At 40.8% G+C, this 27906-nt stretch overlaps 1 protein-coding gene across 4 annotated transcripts in view; it reads right to left on the bottom strand.

Annotated features, from left to right (window-relative positions):
* ARHGAP23 (Rho GTPase activating protein 23) overlaps positions 1-27906 on the bottom strand; it is a 221296-nt gene that overhangs the window by 17705 nt on the left and 175685 nt on the right. For all 4 annotated transcript variants that reach the window (XM_061588157.1, XM_061588156.1, XM_061588155.1 and 1 more), the window contains exons 13-20: positions 27285-27346; positions 25875-26002; positions 23666-23784; positions 21958-22113; positions 13952-14030; positions 12077-12150; positions 7495-7584; positions 5763-5888 (exon numbers count right to left, since the gene is read on the bottom strand). In XM_061588157.1, coding sequence (XP_061444141.1) covers positions 5763-5888; positions 7495-7584; positions 12077-12150; positions 13952-14030; positions 21958-22113; positions 23666-23784; positions 25875-26002; positions 27285-27346 — 834 coding nt within the window. The remainder of the gene's footprint in view (positions 1-5762; positions 5889-7494; positions 7585-12076; positions 12151-13951; positions 14031-21957; positions 22114-23665; positions 23785-25874; positions 26003-27284; positions 27347-27906) is intronic.

The raw sequence follows: 27906 nt of genomic DNA, 5'->3' as shown, positions 1-27906 counted from the left end.
AGACAACAGAAATATAGATTGAATACTGTTCAAAAAGCAAGGGACTTCTTGAGAAAAGCTTCAAAAGATATGGATGAAGATAAACTCAAAGATATGGATATAATTCCTGGGGAACAAAGTCAACAAAATATGCAGAGGAAGGGAAGGAAGATGATGGACTAAAAGGAGCATCAGGCACATTTTAAAATACACTCTTAAAGATGGATTACAAATATCTAACTTGGAATATAAATGGAGCCAATACGGCGCAGAAGAGAAAGAAAGTGTTTCATTATTTGAAACAATTAAAATTGGATATAATTTGTTTACAAGAAACTCATATTAAGAAGAAAGATTCCAAATATTTGATTTGTAAAAATTTGGGTGAAGAATTTATTTCGGCTGGACCAAAAAAAAAAAATGGAGTTGTTCTCTACATTAACCCACAATTGCTTCCTAAATTGGTATTACTGGATGATAGTGGTAGATTTGTGGGGGTCGAAATTACTCTACAGGGTACAAACATTTTGATAGTGGGTATCTATGCCCCCAATGAAGATAAAACAAGGTTTTACACAGGACTTATGGAAAAATTGTCAGAGTTTTCATATGACCATTGGTGCGTTATGGGTGATTGGAATGGGGTAATCTCACCAAAAATTGATAGGCTTTCTGAAAAAAATATCAAAGAGACACAGGGTAAATTACCGAAGATTTGCTTTGAACTGATGGAACATTTAGAATTGGTGGATACCTGGAGATATATAAATGATAACGCAAAGGAATTTACTTATTTTTCAGAAAGACACAAAACATTCTCGAGGATTGATATGATTTGGATGTCTAAAATTTTAGCGAAGGACACTTTTAAAATGGATATATTACCAAAAACTTTTTCGGATCATAACCCTGTGATATTAACTTTAAAAAAGAAAAATCTTGGATTTAGATGGAGACTAAATGAATCTTTATTACAGAATGACAAAGTAGTACAAGAATGTAAGAAGAAATTAAAAGAGTTTTTTGAACATAATTTACATAAAGGAACAAGTGAAAATATTGTTTGGGATACAAGTAAGGCATTTATGAGGGGATATCTTATTAAATGTAACTCTGAATTAAAAAAAAAGAAACAACAGAAAATGCAATTAATCTTGGAAGAAATAAAACAAAAAGAGGAAGAATTGAAAAAGAATCCAACTAAAGTTTCTATTGTAAATGAAATCAAAATGTTACAGAAGCAAGTATCAATGCTGACAGTTAGAGAAATTGAAAGAAAACTAAATTTTGCTAAACAAAGGACTTTTGAATTTGCAAATAAACCTGGGAAATGGTTAGCATATAAATTAAGAAAAGAACGCAAAAAAATATCATTTTAAAGATACAAGAAGGAGATGAGACGTTGACAGATAATGTAAAAATTAAAAAGATTTTTCATCAATATTATTCAACATTGTACAAATGTCAGGAAATTCCATCTGAAAAAATAGAAGAGTATATATCTAAACAGAATTTGCCTAGAATTACAGACTTTCAGAGACAAGCTATTAATGGTCCTATTACGTCAAGAGAGATATCTGAAGCTATAAACAAAATTAAATTAGGAAAGGCACCAGGACCAGATGGGTTATCTGCAATGTATTATAAATGTTTGGAGGAAGAACTCTTACTACCTTTACAGTCTACAATGAATCTTATTCTGCAAGAGGGAAAGATACCGGATAGTTGGAAAAATGCTAATATAACATTAATACCTAAAGAGGAGCAAGATTTAACTAAAACAAAAAATTATCGACCAATATCTCTATTGAATAATGACTATAAAATTTTTACAATGATCTTGGCAGAAAGATTGAAAATAATATTGCAACAATTTATTCAGGAAGATCAATCAGGGTTTTTACCTAAAAGACAATTACGTGACAACGTCAGGAATGTCTTGAATGTCTTGGAATATTTAGAACAACGAAATGATAAACAAGCAGCTTTGATTTTTTTAGATGCTGAAAAAGCATTTGATAATTTGAATTGGAAATTTATGTTTCAGGTTTTGGAGCAAATGGATTTTGGAGACAATTTTATAAAATGGATTAGATCGATTTATACATCTCAGAAGGCTCAGATAATTGTTAACGGAGATTTAACGGATTCATGTGAAATACAAAAGGGTACAAGACAAGGATGTCCTTTATCTCCCCTTTTATTTATTTTGGTCTTAGAAGTGCTGCTTAGAGATATAAGGCAAGATAAAAGAATTTCGGGATTAAAGATAAAAAAAGAAGAATATAAATTGAGAGCATTTGCTGATGATTTGATAATTGTACTAGAAAATCCTTTGGAAGGAATTAATGTATTGATGGACAAATTAAAAGAATTTGGACCGTTAGCAGGATTTAAGATCAACAATCAAAAAACAAAGATGTTGGTGAAAAATTTAACTTTAAGGGAACAGAAAGAGTTAATGGACAAGACAGATTTTACAATAGAGAAAAAGTTGAAATATTTAGGTATCATTATGACAAATAAAAATTCAAAGTTGTTTCATAATAATTATGAAAAATTATGGACAGAGATTAAGAAAGATTTGCTAAAATGGGATAAACTACAATTGTCATTAATGGGTAGAATATCTGTGATAAAAATGAATGTATTACCGAGAATGATGTTTTTGTTTCAAACAATACCTGTAATATCCTCTGATTTACCTTTTAAACAATGGCAAAAAGATATCTCTAAATTTGTATGGCAAGGAAAAAAACCAAGAGTTAAATTTAAACTACTACAAGATGCCAAAGAAAGAGGAGGACTGGGATTACCAAATCTGAGACTTTATTTTGCTGCCTGCTGTCTAGTCTGGATAAAGGAATGGATTTTATTGAGGAATAAAAGACTATTGGATTTGGAGGGCCATAATTTGAAGTGGGGATGGCATGGATATCTATGGTATGACAAAGTAAAAGTAAATGTAGACTTTAACAATCATTTCATAAGACGTCCTCTGTTGAAAATATGGAATAGATATAAACCAAGGTTTTATTCGAAAATACCATTATGTGTCTCAAGTCAAGAAGCGTTTTATAGAAGAGAAATGGCTGGAAAAGAGAAATGGTTAACTTATCAAGAACTATTAGAAAATGTACATGGAGAATATACAATGAAAGAGAGAGAACAACTGACAAAGGAAGGATATAGTTTTCAATGGTTTGCCTATTTACAATTGTTAGAAAGATATAAAATGGACAAGAAAATGTATGGGTTTGAAATAAGTAAATCTGATTTTGAAATAGGATTGTGTACAAATGATGAAAATATAATTGCGAAAATGTATAAACTCTTATTGAAAATGGATATGGAGGAAGAACAAGTAAAAGAGTGTATGGTAAAGTGGGCAAAAAATTTTGGTCATAACATACAAATGGATCAATGGGAAAATATGTGGAAAAAAGGTTTGAAATTTACACTATGCTATAATCTTAAAGAAAATTTTTATAAAATGATGTACCGTTGGTACATGACTCCAGAAAAGTTGTCAAAAATGTATAGTAATGTTTCTAATGTTTGTTGGAAATGTAAACAACAAGAAGGATCATTTTATCATATGTGGTGGTTATGTAAAAAGGCAAAATCATTTTGGGCACAGATAGGTAGGAAGATGCAAAAAATTCTAAAGATAAATATTCAGTCAAAACCAGAATTTTTTTTATTGGGTTTTATGGATAAACAAATAGAAAAGAAATATGGAAGAATAATATTATATATGATTACGGCAGCAAGATTATTATATGCACAAAAGTGGAAAATGGAATCAACACCAACAATGGAAGAATGGTTATTGAAATTAATGGACTTAGTAGAAATGGATAAATTGACATGTTTACTTAGAGAAAAATCGACAGATACATTTCTTAAGGAATGGAAACCTCTCTTAGACTTTTTGTTGAAAGATCAAAATAAAATGATGATACTGGGATTTGACGATTAATTAAGACAGCCTATGGAGAAAAGGGACTCTGTATGTATACATTAAGGGACAGGTTTGATGTATATTATATACTTATAGCTGATCTGCGACAAATCGGAAGTCAACTATTTTATTTTCATTTTTTGTTGATGTATTGTTATGTCTTTTTGACTTTGTTTTGTTTGTTTTTTGAAAAATTTGAATAAAAATTATTAAAAAAAAAAGGAAAAGCATGAAAACATATATCCATTTTTTTTAATTGATGCGCACGCACGGGTTTGTATTTATGTAGGGGTAAAAAGATCCAGAACTTGAGTAGAGAATGAAAGTCAAACAGATGAGGGAGGCTCTGTGAGAATGATTTTAGGAGGATGACTGAGTGTCTGCTCAGAAATCGGAGGAGTGGAGATTTTCCATCCTACTCCGACAATGGGCTGCAAAAAATGGTTACCTGCAAAGAAAGGAATGGAGGACCTAGAAAGAAACGTGTCCGCAGACCAGAAGTCAATTGATCCTTTGTTAAAAGGCATCAAAGCATAAACAGGAAATAGATGTGCAAAACAGCAAAGTTAACAGTATCCCCAAAAAAGTGCAAGCAAGCCATTCCTAAGCCTTGAAAATCCACAAGTCAATCTTATATCAAAATGTACCTTTGTATGAAAATGCAAAAATGTTTGTAAATAATTGATTTTTCGATTGAGTGCACAATGCTCAAGCAAAAACAACAATAAAAAGGTTTTTTTACTCAAAAACCATTCCGTTGGCTATTATACAGAGCACAGTACACTGTACTTAGAAGTTACTAATACAATATAAACCTTTGCAGTGGAGGGAAGAGGTGCATTCCATGTTTTCAAGGAATAGGCAGTTTTTCTATTTTTGGCATAATACAGCAAAATAGCTTTTAAGAAGAAAAGTGATACTGTGCTTGACTAAATAATTGCTTTTACATTTGATCACAATATATATATATATATTTAAAGGGAAAACAATGAGTAACGCAATACAGCTACAGAAAGCAAAAAGGAAGTGCTCAGGTTCAGTACTGGAAGCACAAATGAGCTTTAAGGGAGGGGGAGGAGGTGTGGACAGAGGGTAGGACCTACCCGTGATCCGCCCATAATGCGGATCACAAACAGGTAAGACAGCAGTTAGCACTCAGGATAGCAATAATAACTGGTTTACAGCAGGGTAGGGGAAACACGGATTTAAGCATGAGAACGTTCAAAATGCCAGGGAACGTCATATGGAAGCCGGTGAATTAAGGGAAACACAAGGGGCTTAGATCTCAAAGGAGGTATGGATGGCCCCTGTGATTACAGAGAACAAAATACTGGAGTAAGAAGAGATCAGCAGTGTCTGCTGCTGACTTCTTGGTTAATATATGAGATATTCCTTATTATCCCATATAATCTCTTCTTATACGGTTAAGCTTTCACATCACAATAAATTTAGAAATGCTGACACAAAGTTGTATTTAATGCTAGTCCTACACATAGTAGACCCACTGACATTAAGGACATGACTAACTTGGGTTCATTAATTTCAATGGGTCTACTCTTGAATAGTTGGATACAACCCCACATATCTACAGTGATGGGAGCAAACATAGCAACCCCTTTTTGAAACTTAGGAAAATGTATTTTCTAATTTTGAGACAAACTGCTTTTTATTTCTGTGTGCATTTCTTTGCAAGAACATAACCAGACTTTTTTTTTTCTAAAGTGGAGGTCTACCCATATCCAGCGGACAGGACCAGTCTTCTACTGGCTGCTCTCCAGATCCCCACCTCCCTCCCTGCAGGAACCTCCATGCCCCTTACGTGCTGTATGAGGGTCTCCACAATTTTGTAGCGGTCAGGCATGTGTGTCACCATGTCGGTCATGTTGTCCTCTGACGTCCTCACAAGGGTAGGGCCAAAGACCAGAGCAAGATTCCGGGGCTCCATCTGCAAAGCAATAATCCACTGTGTTTTTAGGCTTCAAAACAAAACAAAAGCCTATCCTGTCATTTGACTACAAAGCAGTGAAGGAAGCTGTAAGACTGTTTTCCATAAACATCTCAGCTTTGGATTAGCATAGGTTATTAGGTACACAGCACATTCAGTGTACATGGCACTTTGCTTTTGCTTATGAAATTCTGTAAACAGGTCCCTGATGCCAAGAAGCTTACAAACTAATTTAATATATAATCCAATCCTATAACTGTCTTCTTGGAAGTATGGGGCTTACTCCTAGATAAGAGAGTATAGGATAGCAGTTTAAGTTATGTTTCATTTTGGAAGTGCGGGGAAAGAACTGGAGATAGAATCGATTGGATTGCACTGAACGCTCAGAATGCAGTACACTGGATGGGGTGTTGTGTTAAGGGCAGAGTAGGATCTACTAACAGATCCTGGGGGGAACTTCAGTAATTTGCAAAGAGGTTTTTTACTTCCAGTGGTTTAACAATAGCAATGACAAAAAGCCTTTTCCCTATCACTCTAAATTAGTGTGCTGAAATGAAAAGCGCTTTGGGGGAAACCAGGAGTGGATTTATTTGTGAAAGGGCTGAGATTGGTTCTGCTTCTAGAAACAAATTCCTTGGCTGAGCATATGCTCAGAGGGACTTTTTGTCCCTTAATGCTAAGTGCACAGAAGTCTTCCTGTGCCATTATTTTGATCTGGCTCTGTTTGATAGATTTTGAGTTTATAGTAAAAAAATTAAATAAATCAAGCCTGAAGTTTGCCCACTCTTTGTTCATTCAATTATTTCCCCATATGTTCTAATGCTTGGGGCTTTTTAGTATAGATAAATTATTATTATTACTATTAATACTACTATTATTAATAGTAGATGAGTAAAGATAAAAGACAAGTAAAGGGAGATGACAAAGTTGTATAAAATTATTCATAGTATGGAGAAACTGGACAGAGACAAATTTTGCTTCCTATGTCATATTAGAACCCAGGGTCATCCAATGAAGCAGAATATTGAGAAATTCAGGAAAGACAAAAGGAAGTTCTTCGTCACACAGCACATAATTAAGCTATGGAATTTAGTACAACAAGATGTAGTGATGGACACCAACTTGGACAGCTTTAAAAATGGTTTAGACAAATTTATGGGAGACAATGCTACCAATGGCTCCTACTCATGATGGCTGTGTACTGCCTCCAGAATCATAGCCTCTGAATACTCTGGGAGATGACAGGAGAGGGCTACTGCCTTCATGTCCTCCTTGTGGACTTCCCACAAGCATCTGGTTGGCCACTGTGGGAGACAGGATGCCGGACTTTGGTTTGATCCAGCAGGGCTCCTCATTATGAGACACTGCTCAGCCTAAGGTCAATTCCAGACCAAGCTTATATAAAGCAATCATCCTGATTTGTTTGCACAGAGGTGATATGATGCCACTGTCAAATGATTGTTAGGGGGGGTTGTTTGTTTTGGAAGCAGATTTGATGCTCAATTTTAGTCACTGGTCCTTATTCACTGCACCTTCCTGGGTCTCCTTTCATATGAAGAAGCTGCAACATCATACTGTGTATTTCTTTTGGGTCAGCAAACATTACCTTGTTCTTCTCGGAATGATCTGCAATTGTCTTTAGATGTCCCACCAGAAACTTCAGTGTCTCATAATAATGCCCTGGCAAGTCTCGGATCTGATGAACAGATGGAAGAAAATGAGCAAATACTGATTAGATCTTTGTCCATGAAAGCTGAAAGATCCTTCCAATCCCTCTCTGCTTCTGTATCCTAGTTTTTCTTAAGATTTCTCCATAATTTCTGCCAAACAAATCTAGCAGACAAACTGTTTCACAAAGGATGTAGTAAAAGCATGCAGGAATATGGAAGCTTTTGAATTTGGGAAGACAGAGAATTCTGTGAAACTCAAAATCTTACAAACTTCTATGATACATTAACTTAAGTTGCTCCCCAAAAGATACAGCTTTTCCTACTTTATAAGGCATGTTCAGGAATTTGCCTGAACACATGCAGGCTCCAAGCATTAATGAGGGTAGAGGTGCACAAGTCAACCCTGCCCCAAGCATCCTCACACATGTCAGCGCCTTCCAATTCCCTGACCTTTCCCATGGCTCCAGAAGGAAGGTCTGCAGCATTTGCTTGAAAATGAGTAGACTTGTCCATGTGATGGGGAACCCTGCTTTTTTCAGAGTCCGCAACGACACAAAAGGTTCCAGTTATGTTAAGGTGAACATGCATAGAAGTCCCCTACAGACACATGGGGAAGATCAGGGGGAGTGTGACACACCCAATGCGGGGGAAAACACTTGAACACAGCTGTAGTCCACATGGCAATATTTCCTCATTGGCACGGCTGGCTCATGATGTTTTGCTGCTGGAGGCAAAGGATAAGATGCTCTCCCACAACCAGAAGCTGAACAGAATGGAAGCTGAACTGTACTTTAACCCTGGTGACGGGACAACATCCTTCACTACAACTTGAGGGCAGCAGGCTAGCTTAGGGAGTGCTGGGCAGGGCAAATGGCATACACAGCTCTGTTTCCTAACACTTTGGCACTGCTCTTGTCCTCTCCTCCAGCATTTGCCACCCGAGGCAGCTGCCACACTTTGCCTATCGGCAGGACCGGCCCTGCTCAGTGGCCAGGTTTGGATCACCAGTCAAGGCTTCATAAACCACAATTTAGAGAGCTGTGAATGAGCATCAGGACTGAATGCTTTTCTCCTGTTCCCAACATATGCCAGTTTTGGTACATAGTTTGTATTAAACCAGAGTTCTCTGTTATGTCCAAACCAGGGAACTCTGGCTTAATGTTTGTTAACAAACCAGGAAAATAATCCAGGATCACATTATCCAAACTTGGTCACTGAATGCTGAGAATGCTTCCAGACACCCTGTTTATTCATCCTGATTTGTTTGCAGGGAGATTAGACAACGTTGGATATTTAATGAGCATTCATTCCGATTTGTTTACGGGGAGGTTATAGGATGTTGGTCAAATCAAGTGTCATCCCATACTTTCCAGTGGATTTCCCCAACATTTTCCTAATCGCAAAGCCTAAGATCTTTAGCGGAAGTGGGTTTGTTGTGCAAGTCCTCCCAATCATATTGGTGCAACCTGAATTTGCCACTATATGACCGAATCCCACCCAAAAGTAGCAACTGTCTGCAAGTGCCCTTATTCTCCCAAGAATCCTGGGAAGCAGATCAGCAATACATCCTTTCTGGTGCTTTTCCTCAGAGGAGCTGTGTTTTTCATTCTCTTAGTGATGTATAATACTAAGAATATGAAGTCACATCCCCATCCACTCCCCATCTCCACACTGATGGAAAGTCTAGTCTTGTTACCAGGGGGCATCCAGGCTGTTTTTTAAAACTGAAGAAAGACTCTCAGATGTTTTCCAATGTTAAAACGTGTAAAGAGGCAGAATTGTTGACAGGGTATCCAAAATGGCACAGGTAGGTAAAGTGACTGGGGTGGGGGAAGAGATGGGCCTGCCAGTGGTGTTGTGGTCTGCACAACTTAAGGAGGACCAAGACGTGCAGCAAAAGAGTAAGCTACAAACCCTAACATGGCTTGTTAAAGGATTTGTTAACACGGCATTAATATGTATTTTACATATTACATATATTAGGCAAGTACATGGGCAGAGCAATCTAACTCATGGGAAACCGGCAGAAGGGGTACTGATGGAGGAGGAGCCGATGGGAAGCTCTGCAGCATCCATTTCACATTTGGGAACCAGAGGAACATTGGCTCTGCTGGACTGCGTGCACAAACGAAAGGGGGGGGGAAAGCCAGCTCTCACAAATACCCATACCAGAGAGTAAGCACTCCTCATTGACTTCCATCAGGATTATTTTATTAGATCAACCTCTTTCTTTGCATAACTTTGGCCTGGATCAGGACCTGCAGGAGTGCTCCAAACAGGAGTTGGATGCTGCATTATCCCCTCCAACCCCCCCCAGAATACCCCTTTTTCAGGCCTCATGCTGTCTTACACCGGCACACCTTCCACCGGGCTGGGTTTCCCTGCCGGACCCCTGGTTGAGCAGGCAGTGTTCCAGCTCTGCCGCAGCGGAGGGGCTTCTTCCAGCACAGCCTGGCACAGCCAGGACCCTTCCTGCTCAGCCAGGGGTCCACCATATCCAACTCACCTCAGCCCAGTGTAAATATGAGTTGGATTGCACCCTAAGTATACTCAACTAGTGTATGGCTGAGAAGCAATAGTATATGGCAGTATATGGGGTGACCAATGTGGTGCCCTCTAGAGGTTGCTGGGAAAAAAATTGTATACATTTTTTAGGTTAATAAAAGCACTTTATATTTTGTGTTTTATATTTTTAAGTATTGTACAAATTGAATCAACGCACATGGAGAAGCTCTCCAAATAGATGTCACTGATGAAGACCTGAACTAAGTCGAAATGCTTCTGGCTTATTTGGCATATTATTTGACTTTTGTTATGCATTTATCTTCATAATTTTCATATTTCTGTAATTGTACATCTCTGCATTTTATTGGTACATTGTGTGGTAGGTGTATATTTTGTTTTTTGAGTCAACATTTTACAGCATACTCTGTTACTAAAGTGCCTATGCATTTGAAATTGGACTTCTTCGCGCATTCTGTCATCTACCAGCTTTGTTTATATTTTCTACTATTTATTTTCATATTTTTTGAATCTTATTATGTCTATTTAGACTTTGATGTTTGTTGTTTGCCCATTTGTTTTCGTGTCAAGGTTTATTTTCTTCATATCAGGTTTGTGTTAGAGGTTACTTTAACAGATAGCAAGACAAGTTGCTTTAGGGTCAGGTAAGTATTTTTTTAAACAGACTCCTCAGAGTGACCTTGTTGGTTTGTTTGACAAAATGTTAAATGATGTAAGAGAATGCATAAGATGATAAAGGAAGGTTTTTATTGTTTACAATAAAGCAATAAAATAATGAATCATGAACTTCCTGTTCCAAGTGATGAAGTGGTTTGGAGATGTATTACATAATTTGTTCTGCTTTATGTCATAAAGTTGGTGCTCTTAAAGAAGTAAGACCATTTTTGCCTACTGTTTTTCTAGCATTAACAATAAATTTTGTGCTTCATTGTCAACTTGGATGTCACTTAATGTGCTAAGGATGTCTGTGTTTTTATAACCGGCTTGACATGGATATGTTGTCTGTTTTATAGTTGTTCCTGGACTATCATCTGACTTGAAATGTACTTGGTGTTAAATGTTACACTCAGGGCTTCCCCTTCTTTTCATTCCCGTACTGAAGATTTCCCTCTCCCCCTTTTTCATCTTAATCCCAGCACTTACTCCTGTAGAACAAAACATGCATAAACGCCTGTACTATCCTGGAGTTGGAGTTTTTAATTTCAGCTGAGGACTGACTCATGCCATCACCATGTTAGTATAATAGGAAGACAGAAAGCTGTCTTATATTGAATTGGACCATTGAGCTGACCAGCTTAGTATAGGCTACACTAGGGGTGGTGAAGTCTCCTCCTACCCCCCTGCCCATCACATCACTGCAGTGGAGGTGGAAAACCCTGCCTCCTGAGATTTTCAGGGATTGTACCTCGAAGATCAAGAGATACAATTAAGTCTCCTCCCACCCCCCATCACAGAGCGAGGGTGGTCTGTGTGGGTAAGAGAGGACACATATAACTGTATAACTGTGTGTGGGGGACAGAGGGAGGGAAATTGTGTGTCTACATGAGTGGTGAAGTTGTGTGCAGGTTTGTATGTTGTATATGTTGTCAGTGTGCATGTTTGGTCTCTATGTATGGGTTCTGTATATGTGTAAGTGTGCGCATGTGCATGCATCTGTAAGTGTCACCTCTGCCACTGGCATGCAGCCCTCAGAGGGATGGCTGGTTTTCATTGTGGCCCTTGGGCCAGAAAAGGTTAGCTGCCCCTGGTCTGCACAGACTGGGAGTGGCTCTCCAAGGTCACAGGTAGAGTTTTCTCCCAGCCCTACCTAGAGATGCCAGGGATTGAACCCGGGACCTTCTGTCCGCAAAACAATTACTCTACCACTGAGTTACAATCCTTTCTCTCAAAAGTTTGAGCACAAGGCAGAAAAGTTATGTGTGAATTCCCCCCAGTGCATTGCAAAGGGGGGGGGGAATTAACTCAGGAGACACTTCACCTCCCCAAAGTGCCTACCAGTTTGCGCAAGGTCTTCATCCTTTCGCTGGCATCTTCAATCCGGTTGGCTTCGATAAAATCATTGTACTTATCTTTTAAAAAAAGAAGGTCACCTGTGATTTGTATTATTGCTGTATCAGAGGAAACTGAGTCAGATGCAGAGGCATAAGATTTATTTATTGCTTTATTTATTTTTAAGACATTTATATACCTCTTAACCATTAGCATTTCTAGACAGTATACATAAAAATAAACCATACCGAGAATAAAACAATAAAAACTAATTGTAAAGTCAAACAGAAACCCAAACGCTACCTTAAAATGCCTGCTGGAATCAGAAAGTCGTTGTCTTATCCCTGAAGTTCGGCAAGGAGGGTTCCTGTCTAATCTCAGGTGGGAGGGAGTTCCACAGGCTTGGGCCCACAATACTGAAGGATGGCAGCTTTACTTGGGCAGAGCAATGGCACTGAGAGCAAGACCTCTGACACTGGCTTAATTCCCAGGCAGGCCTATGTGGGAGCAAGCACTCCTTAAGGTAACTTCCTCCAAAATCATTTAGGGCTTGAAGCACTTGAGCTGAGCCCAAAAGCAAACATGGAGCCAAAAGGCACCGACTTAAGACTGGAATTATATGCGGTGATCTGCAAGCACCAGACAAAAGTTCTAGATGCCACACTGTGGACCAATTAAAACTTCTGGGGTCTCTTCAAGGGCAGCCCTACACAGAGTGCATTACAATAATCTAGTCTGAAAAACAATGGATACACAACAAGAGGTAAATATTCTTCAACTGCCCCTTTACTCAGAGCAAGTCTGATTTAAAGGCTTGCAATGGGTTGATCTGAGGGGGTGGAGCAGGGCTGATGTGTAGATAAGCCCACAAAGGTTTTCAGCCTACAACCACCATTCTAGCTAGCTGAATACCGCCTACACTGGCTGGCCGCAGCTCTCCATGGTTTCATGTAGGAGCCTTTCCCAGTCCTACTGGAGATGTCGAGGACTGAGCTTGGGACCTTCTGTATGCAAAGCAATTCCTCTACCACTGAGCTGGCAATGGAAAGATGGGGAACTTCATTCTTCCTCCAGCAGCCTGTTGTATTTCTAGGCTGGGCACAGAGGAGGGATGGAATAACCCCCCCACCCCTCCTCTGCTGGCCCCTGCTCACTTACCTTGTTGCCTAAAGCTACCAGGGAAGTGCTTAAACCCAAGACTGCTTCTGCATTATTGGACTTGGGGGGGGTGAGGCTGCGTACACACCATACATTTAAAGCACATGACTTCCCCCAAAGTATCCTGGGCACTGTCATTTGTTAAGGGTGCTGGGAACTGCAGCTCAGTGAGAGGTAAACTACAATCCCCAAGATTCTTTGGGGGAAGCCACGTGCTTTAAATGTATGGTGTGTATGCAGCCTGACTTGATGGATTTTTCCTTTCACTATTAGAGACAATCCTCCTAATTTAAAGGCAACTATTTTGTTCATACTGGGGGGAAAAAAGGGGGTAAAGATTCAGGCACAGAAGACAATAAAGGGGGGGAATCCTCCCCCCATAAACTGAAGGTAAGGCAAATGGCCTTCCTGACACCTTTGCTATCATACAGCAACTTGCCCAGCCAGAGATCCCAGCCCCTCACCTAGGTACTTCAGCTGCCCTCTGCTTTTTTTTTCATCCATGTTTGCCTCTGCACTAGGGTAGGCTTAAACCAGTTCAATGAACTAGAAGGAAGGCATGTAGTCAGACCCTCCCATACCCTTCATGCATCAAAACATGGCCCATCCTAAAATCTCATTCCTCTATGCATTTTCTCCTTTCATTTGTCCACCCATTCGAGAAAAACAAACATTTTGCTATCTTAAATGCTGTGGGAGCAAAAGAGGGTCAGAGCAGCTCACCATCTGTAAACAGGGGTTCTGGGAGTTTCCGGAAGAAAGACTTCAAGAGGCTGCTGATGACATTCAGGTCTTGCCACCTCTGGCCAAAGGGGAAAGAAAGAGGTAATGAGGAGTGTGGGGTGTTCATTTGTTTATTTAAAAACATACTGCTGAATATCTCAAAAATCTCTAATCAGTTGCAGAACTGCATGTCTAATCTCTCCAATATTTTTATTTTAGGCAAGAGACCAGGTCCCAGAAGGATGGCAAGACCAGTGACTCCACTGCTGTAAGCTGCTCTTGGGGCCCCGCTGCCAAGAATGCCAAGGGACCACCTTTGCTATCAGTTGGTGGTAGCAAACATGTGGCTGAGCAGAAGAACAGGCTACGACTGAGGCTTACTAAAAACTGGTAGACTGAAGCACTGGGCAGAGAATTCAGCTTCCTGAGAATCTCAGCTTACAGTTTAAAAGGAGGAAGTTTCTAGCCCTTATGATTCTAAGATATGTTTGAAAGTGTATGGCTGAATAAGACTTATATTGGATATGGGGGGGGCAGCAGGGCTCTCAATGCTCTCTGCATTACTCCTTACCCAATACTGACTGGCAGCATGGCACAGGCAGGATGGGATCACTTACCTGGCTTCCCAACACCCCATGTGTCACTGCCGATTATCAAGAGGGGGCAAGGCAGTAGGGAGCTTTGTGCAGGTGCAGTGGCAGGAGCATTGGATGGGCTCCACCACTGCACCCACACTGTGCTGAGCAGAATTTGCATAATTTATCCAGGTTGCAGAATTGAGGTCTTTGCAGCACAGAATTTCCTTCTGGGAGGTGGAGGTGCACAGAGCATGCATCTCCTCGGTAATATCTTCCCTGCAGGATTTAAGGGATTGCATTCTTTTGCCATTCAGTTTAAGCCAAAGCACCACCATTTTAAAAGCCTCCCTCTAGGTCCAACATGGTCATCACTCACCACATTTATTTATTTATTATATTTGTTAGTGGCTTTTCTACACAAATATGTGCACTCAAAGCGACTTCCAGTTAATGAAAAGTAAAAGATGTGGCGAAACAGCATTATTATTATTATTATTATCATTATTATTGTCTTTATTTATACCCCGCCATTTTTCCAAAACTGGAACTCATGGCGACTTCCAGATAAAAAATACATATAATTAAAAACATACAAAATCTACATTAAAATAAGATTAAACTATTTCCAATATTAAAACCATACATACATATAGCTAAAAGAGTTCAAACTAGTTTAAAAATAATATAATAGACATTAGCAATGCAGCACCCTTCATGCCCTATCCTTAGCCTTCAATTCCAAAGGCTTGTTGGAATAGGAAGGTCTTTGCTTGTCGGTGGAAGGACTGCAAGGAGGGGGTCATTCTTACCTCCCTAGGAAAGGAATTCCAAAGCCTAGGGGCAGCCACCAAGAAGGCCCTCTCACGCGTCCCCACTAGTCGTACTTGAGAAGATGTGGGTATTGAGAGAAGGGCCTCTCCTGAGGATCTCAGGGCCCGGGCAGGCTCATACAGGGAGATAAGGTCTGATAAATAGCGTGGACTTAAGCAGTATAGGGCTTTATAGGTCATCACCAGCACTTTGAATTGTGTCTGGAAACAGACTGGCAACCAGTGGAGCTTTTTTAACAGGGGGGTAGTATGGTCCCTGTAACCAGCCCCAGTTAGCATTCTGGCTGCAGCACGTTGTACCAACTGAAGTTTCCAAACAGTCTTCAGAGGCAGCCCCACGTAGAGAGCATTACAGTAATCTAAACGGGATGTAACTAAGGCATGTGTCACCATGGCCAGATCAGACGGCTCAAGGAACGGGTGCAGTTGGCGCACTAATCTTAACTGTGCAAAAGCACTCCTGGCCACTGCAGAAACCTGGGCCTCCAAGTTCAGAGCTGAGTCCAGGAGCACACCCAAACTGCGAACCTGTGTCTTCAGGGGGAGTGTAACCCCATCCAGCACAGGCTGTATCCCTATTCCCTGATTCGCTTTACGAATGACCAGGAGCACCTCTGTCTTGTCTGGATTAAGCTTCAATTTGTTCACCCTCATCCAGTCCACCAATGATGCCAGACACTGGTTTAAAACTGAGACAGCTGCCTTGGAATTAGGTGGAAAGGAGAAATAGAGTTGGGTGTCATCAGCATACTGATGGCACCGAACCCCAAACCCCCGGACAACCTCTCCCAGCGGTTTCATGTAGATGTTAGATAGCATAGGGGACAAAACTGAGCCCTGAGGGAGCTCACAGGCCAACAGCCAAGGGGTCAAACAGGAATCCCCCAGCACCACTTTCTGGGTTCGTCCCTCCAGGAAGGAATGGAGCCACTGCAAAACAGTGCCCCCAAGTCCCATTGACCTGTGGTGAATTGGTGCTTTACTTCTACCACCTATTTTTTAAAATAAATGTTTAAACAAAATTCTTTTATACATGTACCTCTGCCCTTAACAATTGCAGATTTGCCTTTGGGTCCTACACGCTTCTGACATCTACAATTCTCAACTATCTCAAGAGCTTATGAGGTTTCTTTCTTTGGAAAGGCACCTTTTCGAGATAGATGTGATTTTATTTCAAAGCACTCAATATTTGAAAGATGATTCAATTGTTATGATGTAGACTGACTCTTATTTTAAATTGAAATGGGTTCACGGTTCTAAATACAGTTATTCCAAAACTGTTTTCAATTTTTGGTTCAATGTGATTCTCTGAATCAACTTTTTCTGTGGTAAAAATGGTGAAATCAAAATATAGGTCGTGATATATTGGGATGAAAATTTGGAGGCAGAATTGAGATGTAGTCTAACTGATTTGATGCCACATTTCCCTGCACTACTTAATGAAAATATATTTCAGAGTTCTCACGAATTCTGTCAATAAATAACATTGTTTTGTATTTTTCCATCCTCAAAAACAGTTAATGTGTTTTTTTGTCATGTAGCAAAAATATTAACACATTTGTCACTGTTTTAGCAAGTATGAAAAAAAACTGTTGGCCCCTTCTGCTCTAGGTGCTCATCCTTTCTTCGAAAATGAGTTCTGATTTGTAGCCGACAGACAGGATGTGTGTATGTGCGAGAAAGACAGACAGACAGACACAACACACACATATGGGGAGGGAGGGCTCTCCAGTTGCTCTCCAGCTCAGTCTGTAGCTATCTTTTCTCTCGTATATCAAATCTACACCATTTGTAAATGGCTAGCTGCATTTTTAATTTATTTGCCACCCTTCCTTGAAAGATTCCAGGGTAGTGTACAAAAGTGTGAATGAAATTCACACAACATAAAAAAATATGATTTAAACCCCCAACACGTAAACATGAAACACAAACCCACACACACAAGACAACAAGATAAATAACCCAAAAGCTAAAAACAGGATAAACCACAGTTCCAAAAAAAGCAAAAACATTTTTAATCTAAAATGCCTGGGCAGATAGGAAGATCTTCATCTGGTATTGCAAAGCTTGTAATGTTGTTCAAATGCAGATGCCTCTCAAATCCAATGGCCATCATGTCAACTTTCTAATGCTGGTCCAATTCTCTGTCATTTATTTGATTTCTGAGCATGTCTTCATATTTACCTTCTTTCTTTCCAAAGTAATCAACTGCATTTACTCCTTTGTGCATGCTCAGAAATGTTGTTGTTGTTATGTGCCTTCAAGTCGATTACGACTTATGGCGACCCTATGAATCAGCAACCTCCAACAGCATCTGCCATGGACCACCCTGTTCAGATCTTGTAAGTTCAGGTCTGTGGCTTCCTTTATGGAATCAATCCATCTCTTGTTTGGCCTTCCTCTTTTTCTACTCCCTTCTGTTTTTCCCAGCATTATTGTCTTTTCTAGTGAATCATGTCTTCTCATGATGTTTCCAAAGTATGATAACCTCAGTTTCATCATTTTCGCTTTGAGTGACTGTTCTGGTCTAATTTGTTCTAACACCCAATTATTTGTCTTTTTCGCAGTCCATGGTATGCGCAAAGCTCTCCTCCAACATCACATTTCAAATGAGTTGATTTTTCTCTTATCCCCTTTTTTCACTGTCCAACTTTCACATCCATACATAGAGATCGGGAATACCATGGTCTGAATGATCCTGACTTTGGTGTTCAGTGATACATCTGTGCGTTTGAGGACCTTTTCTAGTTCTCTCACAGCTGCCCTCCCCAGTCCTAGCCTTCTTCTGATTTCTTGACTATTGTCTCCATTTGGGTTAATGACTGTGCTGAGGTATTGATAATCCTTGACAAGTTCAATGTCCTCATTGTCAACTTAGTCTTCTTGACGCTCAGCTGTAGTCCTGCTTTTGTGCTTTCCTCTTTCACTTCATCAGCATTCGTTTCAAATCATCACTGGTTTCTGCTAGTATATGGTATCATCTGCATATCTTAAATTATTGATATTTCTCCCTCCAATTTTCACACCTCCTTCATCTTGGTCCAATCCCGCTTTTTGTATGATATGGTCTGCATATAGATTAAACAGATAGGGTGATAAAATACACCCGTCTCACACTTTTTCAGATTGGGAACCAATCAATTTCTCCATATTCTGTCCTTACAGTAGCCTCTTCTCCAGAGTATAGGTTGTGCATCAGTACAAGCAGATGCTGTGGTACCTCCATTTCTTTTAAAGCATTCCATAGTTTTTCATGATCTACACAGTCAAAGGCTTTGATGTAATCTATAAAGCACAGGGTGATTTTCTTCTGAAATTCCTTGCTCTGTTCCAGGGCCGGCTCCAGGAATGCCGGGGCCCTTGGGCATCAGCTTGCCCTGGGCCCTGGCGTGTGTGTGTGCGTCTGTGTGCACATGCACGCGGCCCCCCACCTACCTGTCTGCTGTCTTTTACCATTGCCCTTAACGAAGATGGCGGCCACGGTTTCCCTAAGGGGATGATGCCTCCACCGCCATCTTTGTTGATAGCACGCGTGCGTGCTACGTGCATCTCTGCCATCAACTAAGATGGCGGCAGGGGCTTCAATACCTTAGGGAAACCGTGGCCGCCATCTTCGTTAAGGGCAATGGTAAAAGACCGCAGACAGGTGGGGGGGTGGGCACAGATCGTGGAAGGAGAGTGGAGGGGTGGCTGACGGGGCCCCTGTAGCTCCAGGGGCCATCGGGCCAGCGCCCCATCTGGCTGCCCTGCTCAGTTCCATTATCCAACATATGTTTGCAATATGATCTCTGGTACCTCTTCCCTTTCTAAATTCAGCTTGGACGTCTGGCATTCTCCCTCCATAAATGGTAAGAACCTTTGTTGTAGACTCTTGAGCATTACTTTACTTGCATGGGATATTAAGGCAATAGTTCGATAATTACTGCATTCCCTGGGATCCCCTTTCTTTGGAATTGGGATATATATTGAACGCTTCTAGTCTGTGGGCCACTGTTTAGTTTTCCATATTTCATGACAATTTTTTGTCAAAATTTGGACAGATTCAGTCTCTGCAGCTTGTAGCAACTCTACTGGTATGCCATCTGTTCCTGGTTATTTGTTTCTTCCAAGTATTTTAAGAGCAGCTTTCACCTCACATTCTAAAATTTCTGGTTCTTCATCATACGGTTCCTCCATGAATGAATCTGTCATCCTAGCATCTCTTTTAGAGAGTTCTTCAGTGTATTGCTTCCATCTTCATTTCATCTTGGTCAGTCAGTGTGTTCCCCTGTTAATTATTCAACATCCCTACTCTTGGTTTAAATTTCCCTTTCATTTATCTAATCTTTTGGAATAGGGCTCTTGTTCTTCCCTTTTCGTTGTCCTCTTCTATTTCTATACAATAACTATTGTAATAGTTCTCTTTGTCCCTATGTACTAGTCGCTGTATTGTTGCATTTAGGGTTCTGACCATGTTTCTATCTCCTCTTGCATTTGCTTTCCCTCTCTCTTGAACCATTTTAAGAGTTTTGTCAGCCATCCATTGAGGTCTTTCTTTTTAACTGGAGGTATTGTCTTTTTGCATTCTTCCCTGAAAATGTCTCTGACTTCAATCCATAGTTCTTCTAGTTCCCTGTCAACTAAGTTTAAAGCCTCAGATCTGTTCCTTATTTGATCTTTATATTCTTCTGGGATGTTATTTAAATTGTATTTTGGCATTATGATTGCTTTGTTGTTCTTCTTTAGCTTACTCTGATTTTCGATACAACCAGTTCATGATCTGTACCGCAGTCTGCTCCTAGTCTTGTTTTCGCAAAAAGTATGGAACTTCTCCATCTTCTGCTACCAATTAAATGATCAATTTGATTCCTATATTGACCATTTGGTGATGTCCATGTGTACAGTCTTCTTTTCGGTTGCTCAAAAAATGTGTTTGCAAGAAACAAATATTGGCTTTGCAGAATTCAGTAAGTCTTTCTCCTGCTTCATTTCTGTCTCCTAAGCCCCATTTCCCCACAATTCCTAGTTCTTCTCTGTTCCTACTTTTGCATTCCAGTCCCCCATGATTATCAGCATATCTTGTTTTGGTGTGTGACCAATTTCTTCCTGTACTTCTGTGTAAAATCTCTCCAATTCCTCTTCTTCTGCATTTGCCGTTGGAGCATAGACTTGGATGATGGTTATTTTAATAGGTTTCCCGTTTAATCTCATTGATATCACTCGCTCAGACCTTGCGTTGTAGCTCCTAATTGCTTTTGCTACATCATTTCTCACTATTAAAGCAACCCCGTTTCTTCTTAATTTCTCATTTCCTGCATAAAATATTTTGTAGTTGTCTGATTGAAAATGTCCCATTCCCGTCCATTTTAATTCACTCACGCCAAGTATTGTAATGTTGATATGTTCCATTTCTTGCTCGACAATTTCTAACTTTCCCTGGTTCATGCTTTTCACATTCCATGTTCCTATTGTGTAAGTCGTACAACTCCGAACTCTCCTTTCGCTTCTGTGCACATCAGCCTCTGGGCTTCCTTTCGGCTTTGACCCAGCTGCGCCATTAGTCACAGTGCTACTCGTACTTGTCCTTTGTTCTTCCCCAGTAGCTCAGTGAGTGCCTTCTGACCTGGGGCTCTCATCTTCCAGCACTATCTCGTGTTGCATTTTGGATACTCTGTTCATAGGGTTTTCGTGGTAAGAAGTATTCAGAGGTAGTTTACCACTGCCTTCCTCTCAGTTTGGATGCATCTTAGTCTGGTGTCTCAGCTTTGACCATTCAGCCTTGGGTGCCCCTGCTAGGAGTTTAGCCTCTTGGTCTAGACTCCTGACGGCATTGCTCTTAGCTTCGTCAACACTCTCAAACCCCCTCAACACATTAGGGTGTGCATCCTAAAGGGGGATGCTCAGAAATAAGGATATAAATAATGTCCACTGCCCCCTTCCCTCTTTTTTGTTAAAAATAACCCAACAAATGTGCAGTCAACCCAGCAGATTTGAAGTCACTGCCTATCAGCCGATGGGTAGTGACTTCAACCCTGCTTTCTTCAAGGATCAGCTATACAATGGAGTTATTCATAGTGAACTTGGTCACGCAGCTGATCCAGCTATGTCTCTATCTGTCCCACACCCCATGTCAAATAGGTCAGGTGTGGGGCAGGTGAGCATGGTTTGAGGAAAATGGCCTCATGCGCCAAAGGTTCCCCACCAAACATATATCATCCTGCAGTAATCCTTACAACAACCATGTAAGGTAGGACTATTATTATCCTCATATTTTAACTCTAGAGGGCAGAGAGAAAGAGAATGGCTTCCTAAAGGACAGCTAGTGATTTCATGGCAGAGGGATTTGAGTCAGGGAGCTCCTGATTTTGCCTCAGTTTCTCAGCTGTTCATTTCTTGTTTCTGTAAGTCAAGAGCCAAAGTGAAGCTTCTGTAGTTTTTATATCTGTATCTATGTATGCATACTGCCTGTACTACATCCAAGTGGCATTAGGTGGCAGTACAACCTAGCAACAACAACAACTGCTGAATTTTCAACACTTGTGAAGGGGAAGATGGGAAGGGGGAAGACTGACAGTAGGCTGACAGGAGCCAGGGAGGGGGAAAGTAGTTCTGCTCTCACCTCATCTTGCAGGTTGATTTCCGCAGACCCTTTATTGAGCTGCTCCTGGAGGCTGGACACCACAGCATTGTTCCCAGGGACCCTGTAGATGCCCATGTATTCCAAGCCTTTATCTTCCACCACCTTGCAACAGGCTTCCACAATTAAGGGGACTTTCTGCAGAAAGCAAAACACAGAGGTGATGACAGCAACAGTCTCGGAGACGTTAAAAAAGCAAAGCCACCTGTTCTGTGTGGGAATTAAAGCTGCAGAAGCAAATGGGAGTGATGCCAGACTAGGTGCCACCCCATTTAGGGAGCCTTAACTAGCTGGCCAGCCCCAAAAGGTAAAAAGCATGAGCAATTCATATCCCCTGGAAATATATTGTATAAATCTCTGGCATACTAAAAATTTTCCTGCAGTCAAATCCATGCACTCTGGAGTTCATTTTAGTTCGGACCACTGGCGACATATGTATGTCAGCAACTTGGACACTGTATTTTAAGTGGACGTGCAATGCGGGAGTCTCACACCTTCAAAAACACAGACAACATCATGTCTCAAACCAGCTGTTAAGCCTGAGGTGTTCCTTTAGCAGCATGTTGCATCTTTCTTGAACAGAAATGTGCTGTATAATTAGCAGTGGTGGCCAAAGGTTTTTTCATACTTGCCAAAACTGTGGCAAATGGATTAACATTTTCACCACATGATAAAAAAATTAACTGTAAAAAATTAAACTATTTTTGAGGGTAAAAAATACACAACAATGTTATTTACTGATAGTATTAATAAGAAATCTGACATATCTTTTCATTAAGTAGTGCAGGAAAATCAGGCATCAAATTAGTTAGAGACTATATCTCAATTTTGCCTCCAATTTTTCATCCAATATCTGTGACCTATATTTAGATTCACCCTTTTAACTGCAGAAAAAGCTGATTCGCCAAGCCACACTGAACCAAAAATTGAAAACAGTTTTGGAATAACTGTATTTAGAACCGCAAACTCATTTCGATTTAAAATATGACTCTACATAGTAACAATTGAACCATCTTTTAAACACAGAGTACTCTGAAGTAAAATCACATTCGTCTGGAAAAGGCACCTCTCCAAAGAAAGAAACCTCACAAGCTCTTGAGATAGTTGAGAATTGTAGATGTCAAAGTGTGTTTTGCAGTGTGTAGGACCCAAAGATAAATCTGATTGTTAAAGGCATACTTTTTTGAACTGGTATATGTCTAAAGGAATTTAAAAATTATTTTAAAAAATAGGTGGTAGAAGTAAAGCACCAGTTCACTACAGGTCAGTAGCCGTTTCATCACATGTGGCGAGTGGCAACCATGCTGGGCACCAGGGCTGTATAGTTTTAGCGCCCAGCCCTTCAACAAGTACTCTGCAGACCGTATCTGTGAAATCAAGCTCTTCCCACCAGGCCAATAAACATCAACCTCCCACTGCACACCTCTTTCTATTGCACACAGTGACTACACAGGCATGTTGGCAGACTTTGCTATCTAAAGGTAACATACAGTATCTGTGACAAGGCTGCAAACAGAAAGTGCACAGCACAGGGCATGGTCCTTGGAATGGCAAGGTTTTCTGTAGGTTAGCCTGCCACAGAATTCATAATCAGGATTTTGACCCTTAGCAAAGCTCAAAGTCTTTCTCCATAAGGCATGTGCTGTCTACATGCAGGGAACTGCATCCAAAGCAATGGAAAAGGACCTACCTTGTTGTCAGGGGCAGGCTGACAGTCTTCTAGCCTCACACCAAAGGCCCTTGGAGCAGGTTTCTTGTTCTTCTTCATTATGTTGATACCCCAAGGAGCTTTCTGAGGAACACTGTCATCTGGACAGAAGAAAGAAGGGAAAGAAAGGATAAAATGCACAATCACTGGCTGAGAAATAAAAGAGGAGGAGGAAGTGAAAAAGCACAGCAGGTTGAATCAGATGAATAAAACAATGGTCTATAAAGGCAGAGGTGGGGAACCGCCAACATCCAGGCCTAATTAGGCCCACAAGGCCTCCCCGTTTGGACCAAAAGGCCTTTTTGGCCAAGCCACACTCACCTCCCCTTGAACCTGATATCTTATATTGGTGTCAGGTGTGAGGAAGGCAAAGATGTGGATCCTTGCCAAAAGTGGGGTGTGCAGGCATCACTGATCAGCTGATCAGTGCTTGCCAGGGCCCACAGCTTTATAAGTGCCAACAATCAGTCAATCTTCGGCACCTGCAAAGCCCTGTACCTTTGCCTGTGAGGTTTCATTTCAAAACATACAGGCAAGAAAAATGGGTCATCTGGTGTCATTGTGATGTCAGGTGGGCAGGGGGTGAAGGAGGTAAGAACACAGCCGGCTGGCCAGATCCAGTGTGCCACCATTGGTCTAAGGGCAAGTTTATGCAAATCTGTTTGACAGAAAAAATATATTCTGTGGTGGACTTTCCCTGTCATGTTCTTGTCAATGAAAGCAAGCAGAAGTGAAAATAGAGGCTGTTCTAGGCAGAGGACTCAGAATGTCAGAAGGCATGAAGAGGGCATGTGGGATTGACAGCAGGTTAGATTACGTGGAAGAGTGAGGAAGAAAAGGCATGATGGAAAAAGGAGGAGGAAACAGAGGGTGGTTTTGTTTATTTTAATCAATAAATTTAGTAAATTGTGTCAGGAACTTGCAGATGACAAAACTGTGTATCAAAAATTGATTTTTTTAAAAAAAACAGGAGCGAAAACAACCCCAACCCCAAGCCCATAAAACCTTCACTAAAACAGAGAGTGAAATAATGTTTTTTTAGGTCCACTTGAAGAAGCCAAAGAGAGGAGCCATGCATACCTCTCAAGGGAAGGAACTTCACAGTTGAGAGGTCAGTGCTGAAAAAGCCCTGTTCCTGGTACCCAGCAACCTGACATCTCTTGATAGTGGTCTCACAAATGCAGGCAGGCATCTCGGTCAATAATACATCTCTTAATGTTTCACTCTGTTAGTGACCTGCAGCTGAATCTTCTGTCTGTAATAATTGCTCTCTTAAGGCTGTTGCACACTTGCAAATCATCATGTGGTTAATGTAAACCAATATATGTAAACAGACCCACACAGAGCAGATTCCAATGGGGAGAAATAATATACAATGAAAGAGTCCTTCCTGGGATGTCCTTCCCTCAATCAGACTAGGTAGGAAATTGAAGATGCTATCTCACATTAGAAAAATAATCTTGCACATGAAGAGTCAGTCTGATAGGGAGAAGCCTGGCTAACACACACACACACACACACACACACACACACACACACACACACACACACACACACACACACACACACACACACACACACACACACACACACACACACACACACACACACACACACACACACACACACACACACACACACACACACACACACACACACACACACACACACACACACACACACACACACACACACACACACACACACACACACACACACACACACACACACACACACACACACACACACACACACACACTTGCAGGCAAGAAACTGAGGAACTCAAGGTCATCAAGTGAGTCCTTGCCTGAGGTGGGACTTGAATCCAAGCCTTCCAAAGATACTATATTATATCTACTAAGCCACTCTGACTTCTGACCAGCAACCCCTGTTGTCATTTACTGTTCCTTAAATACAAAATATAAATGGCTCTGAGGACATGTTCATGTAGAAGAGTGGGATATAAATTAAATAGATGATGGTGACAACAACTACAATCCCTCCATGTGGCTGGGATGAGGCAGCAGGACCTCCATATCAGTGAGCAGAATATCTAGGAAGATTTGAGCCACAGAAGCTGTCAGTTTTTTTAAAAAGTTAGGCTCTTTTCACAAATGTACTTGTTCCCTCTAGACATTAATTTGCAAGATACGCAGAGTGCTTTCCAGACACACATTCAAGCCCCTCATACCTCTTAGTGCGACTGCGTCCTGCCGCGGGGAGCGGGGTGGGCCTGCTCCTATTTGCTTGTGCAGTTCTGACTTCACCCCTGGCACACGAGGACCTTTCGGTGAAGAATCTGGTTTGGTCCCAGAGGAGCTGCAACAGAAGAGGAACATGTAAAGGTAAAGGACAAGAAGCTAATAATGAGAGGAGACACTATTTAACCAGTAGGGTATGACAGTTGTAAAAGGAATATGTAGTACCCTTGACTTCCACACTGAACCCCAATGTCCACAGCTACTTAGGCAGGCTTGAAGGAATAAAGCAGGAAATGCTGCTAGGGAAATTCAGAGTGGCTCCAATCCTGCACATCTCATATCAGTGCATCTCGTACCAGTTTTCATTTTGTTTCTTTTTCAAACTGATCTCTGTTTGTTGCTCTTTGTGCATTTGCTGTACACAAGCACAATGTTCAGCACAAGAGTAATGAGGAAAACAGTGGGAGGAAATGGGATGCTTGACCAACAGGCTGGGACACCCATGCCAGAAATACTATCTATTTACTGATAAGCAACCTACCTTGCTCCTTCAAACAACCCATGAAATGGGAGTACATTTACACACAACCTTGCATCATAGCACTGAGATAGGTGGACATTGAACATCTTCCCGAATCTAGACAATGACCCAGCCAAGAACTGCTTTAGGGTGCAAATGGAAGTACCTCATCCTGAATCTGCATTCCAAATGATTCCATATAAGGGGTGGGGAACCTATGTTGTTGGCCTACAACTCCCATCATCCTAGACCATTGGCCATGCTGGCTGGGGCTGATGGAATTAGTGTCCAACAACATCTGGGGAGCAAGAAGCAATCCACCCACATTTTATAATGTCCCAAATTGTTTGCAGATCCAAATAATTGAAGGGAGAGTAAACTATGCAATATTGCACAAATATGCTTTATTAGAGTCATAGATCTAAAGTTGGCGTTTAGAGGGCTGTTTTATTTTGTGTTTTGTGTTTTATTTTTTGTTTACTTTTGCAGGGGATATGCAAAGCTCTACCTACAGGAACAGAGGCCAAAGCCTAGTTCTCTCTTGTGGTGGTAAACCTGTGCTTGAGTTGTACCACTTCAGACTGCAGATGGGTCTAATCCAATAGAACAATTTTTTGTACACCCCCCAAAAAAATTCTTCAACATGGAAAACTAGTAAGTTAGGGTTAAGAAGAGTTCTAGCCTAGTTTATCCTTCTTAAGCTTGCTTTCTATGTATAGGAAAAGCTTTTGTATGGAGAGACATGAACCCCATCAGCAGTCTAAAGGGGTGCAGCCCAGATGCAGGTTATCACTGTAGAGAGAGCTAGACCTAATTCTAGATTGACAGAAGCGGGAAGAGAAATCCCAAAGAGGAAGGAAAGAAAGTATAAGGAATTTACCTCACTTTTCTGTAATCATTTAGCTTCTTATTGATCAGTGCTTGGCTTGCAAACCCAGGGTCCTGGAGACAAGAAATGAGACAGAGAGAATATAGGAAGAGGGTTAACTGTCAAAGCCGCACAAGTTCAACCACTCTCTCTACTCATAGAAGAAAGCCCCTTTTTAGTTTCACCAAGATTCTGGGAAAGGCTAAAATGTGGTCAAATCACACTTTGAACTGATTGCCTTTAGACTTGGGAGCCAGTTTACATATTCAAATTGAAATCAAGGGGTGAAGAAATGTCTGTTATATTCAATAAAGGGAGATAATTAGGGTAAAACCCTTTCTTTCCCTACATATATGGAGAATGCAATTTTGTTTTGGAGTTTGTTTTGCAGGGGAAGAGTGCATCCAACCCCCCACCTACAACCTAAAGTGGTGCAGTCCAGACAGAGATTTACCACTTGACACTGCTGAAATTGGCCCTATTGTCTTAAATTTGATCTACTGACCAGCAGAGGTCACCATAACCAACTGGAACTTCCAGAGGGAATTCCAATCCCTAGTGGAATAGACATTTTGCAAAGCCTAGCAAGGATCTAGGGAAGGGAGCTAGAGAAACTAAAGCTCCTCCGCTCCCT

This window comes from Rhineura floridana, chromosome 11, assembly GCF_030035675.1.
Source record: "Rhineura floridana isolate rRhiFlo1 chromosome 11, rRhiFlo1.hap2, whole genome shotgun sequence".
In the NCBI taxonomy this organism is placed as follows: Eukaryota; Metazoa; Chordata; class Lepidosauria; order Squamata; family Rhineuridae; genus Rhineura; species Rhineura floridana.
This window is presented reverse-complemented; position numbering and strand designations above follow the sequence as displayed.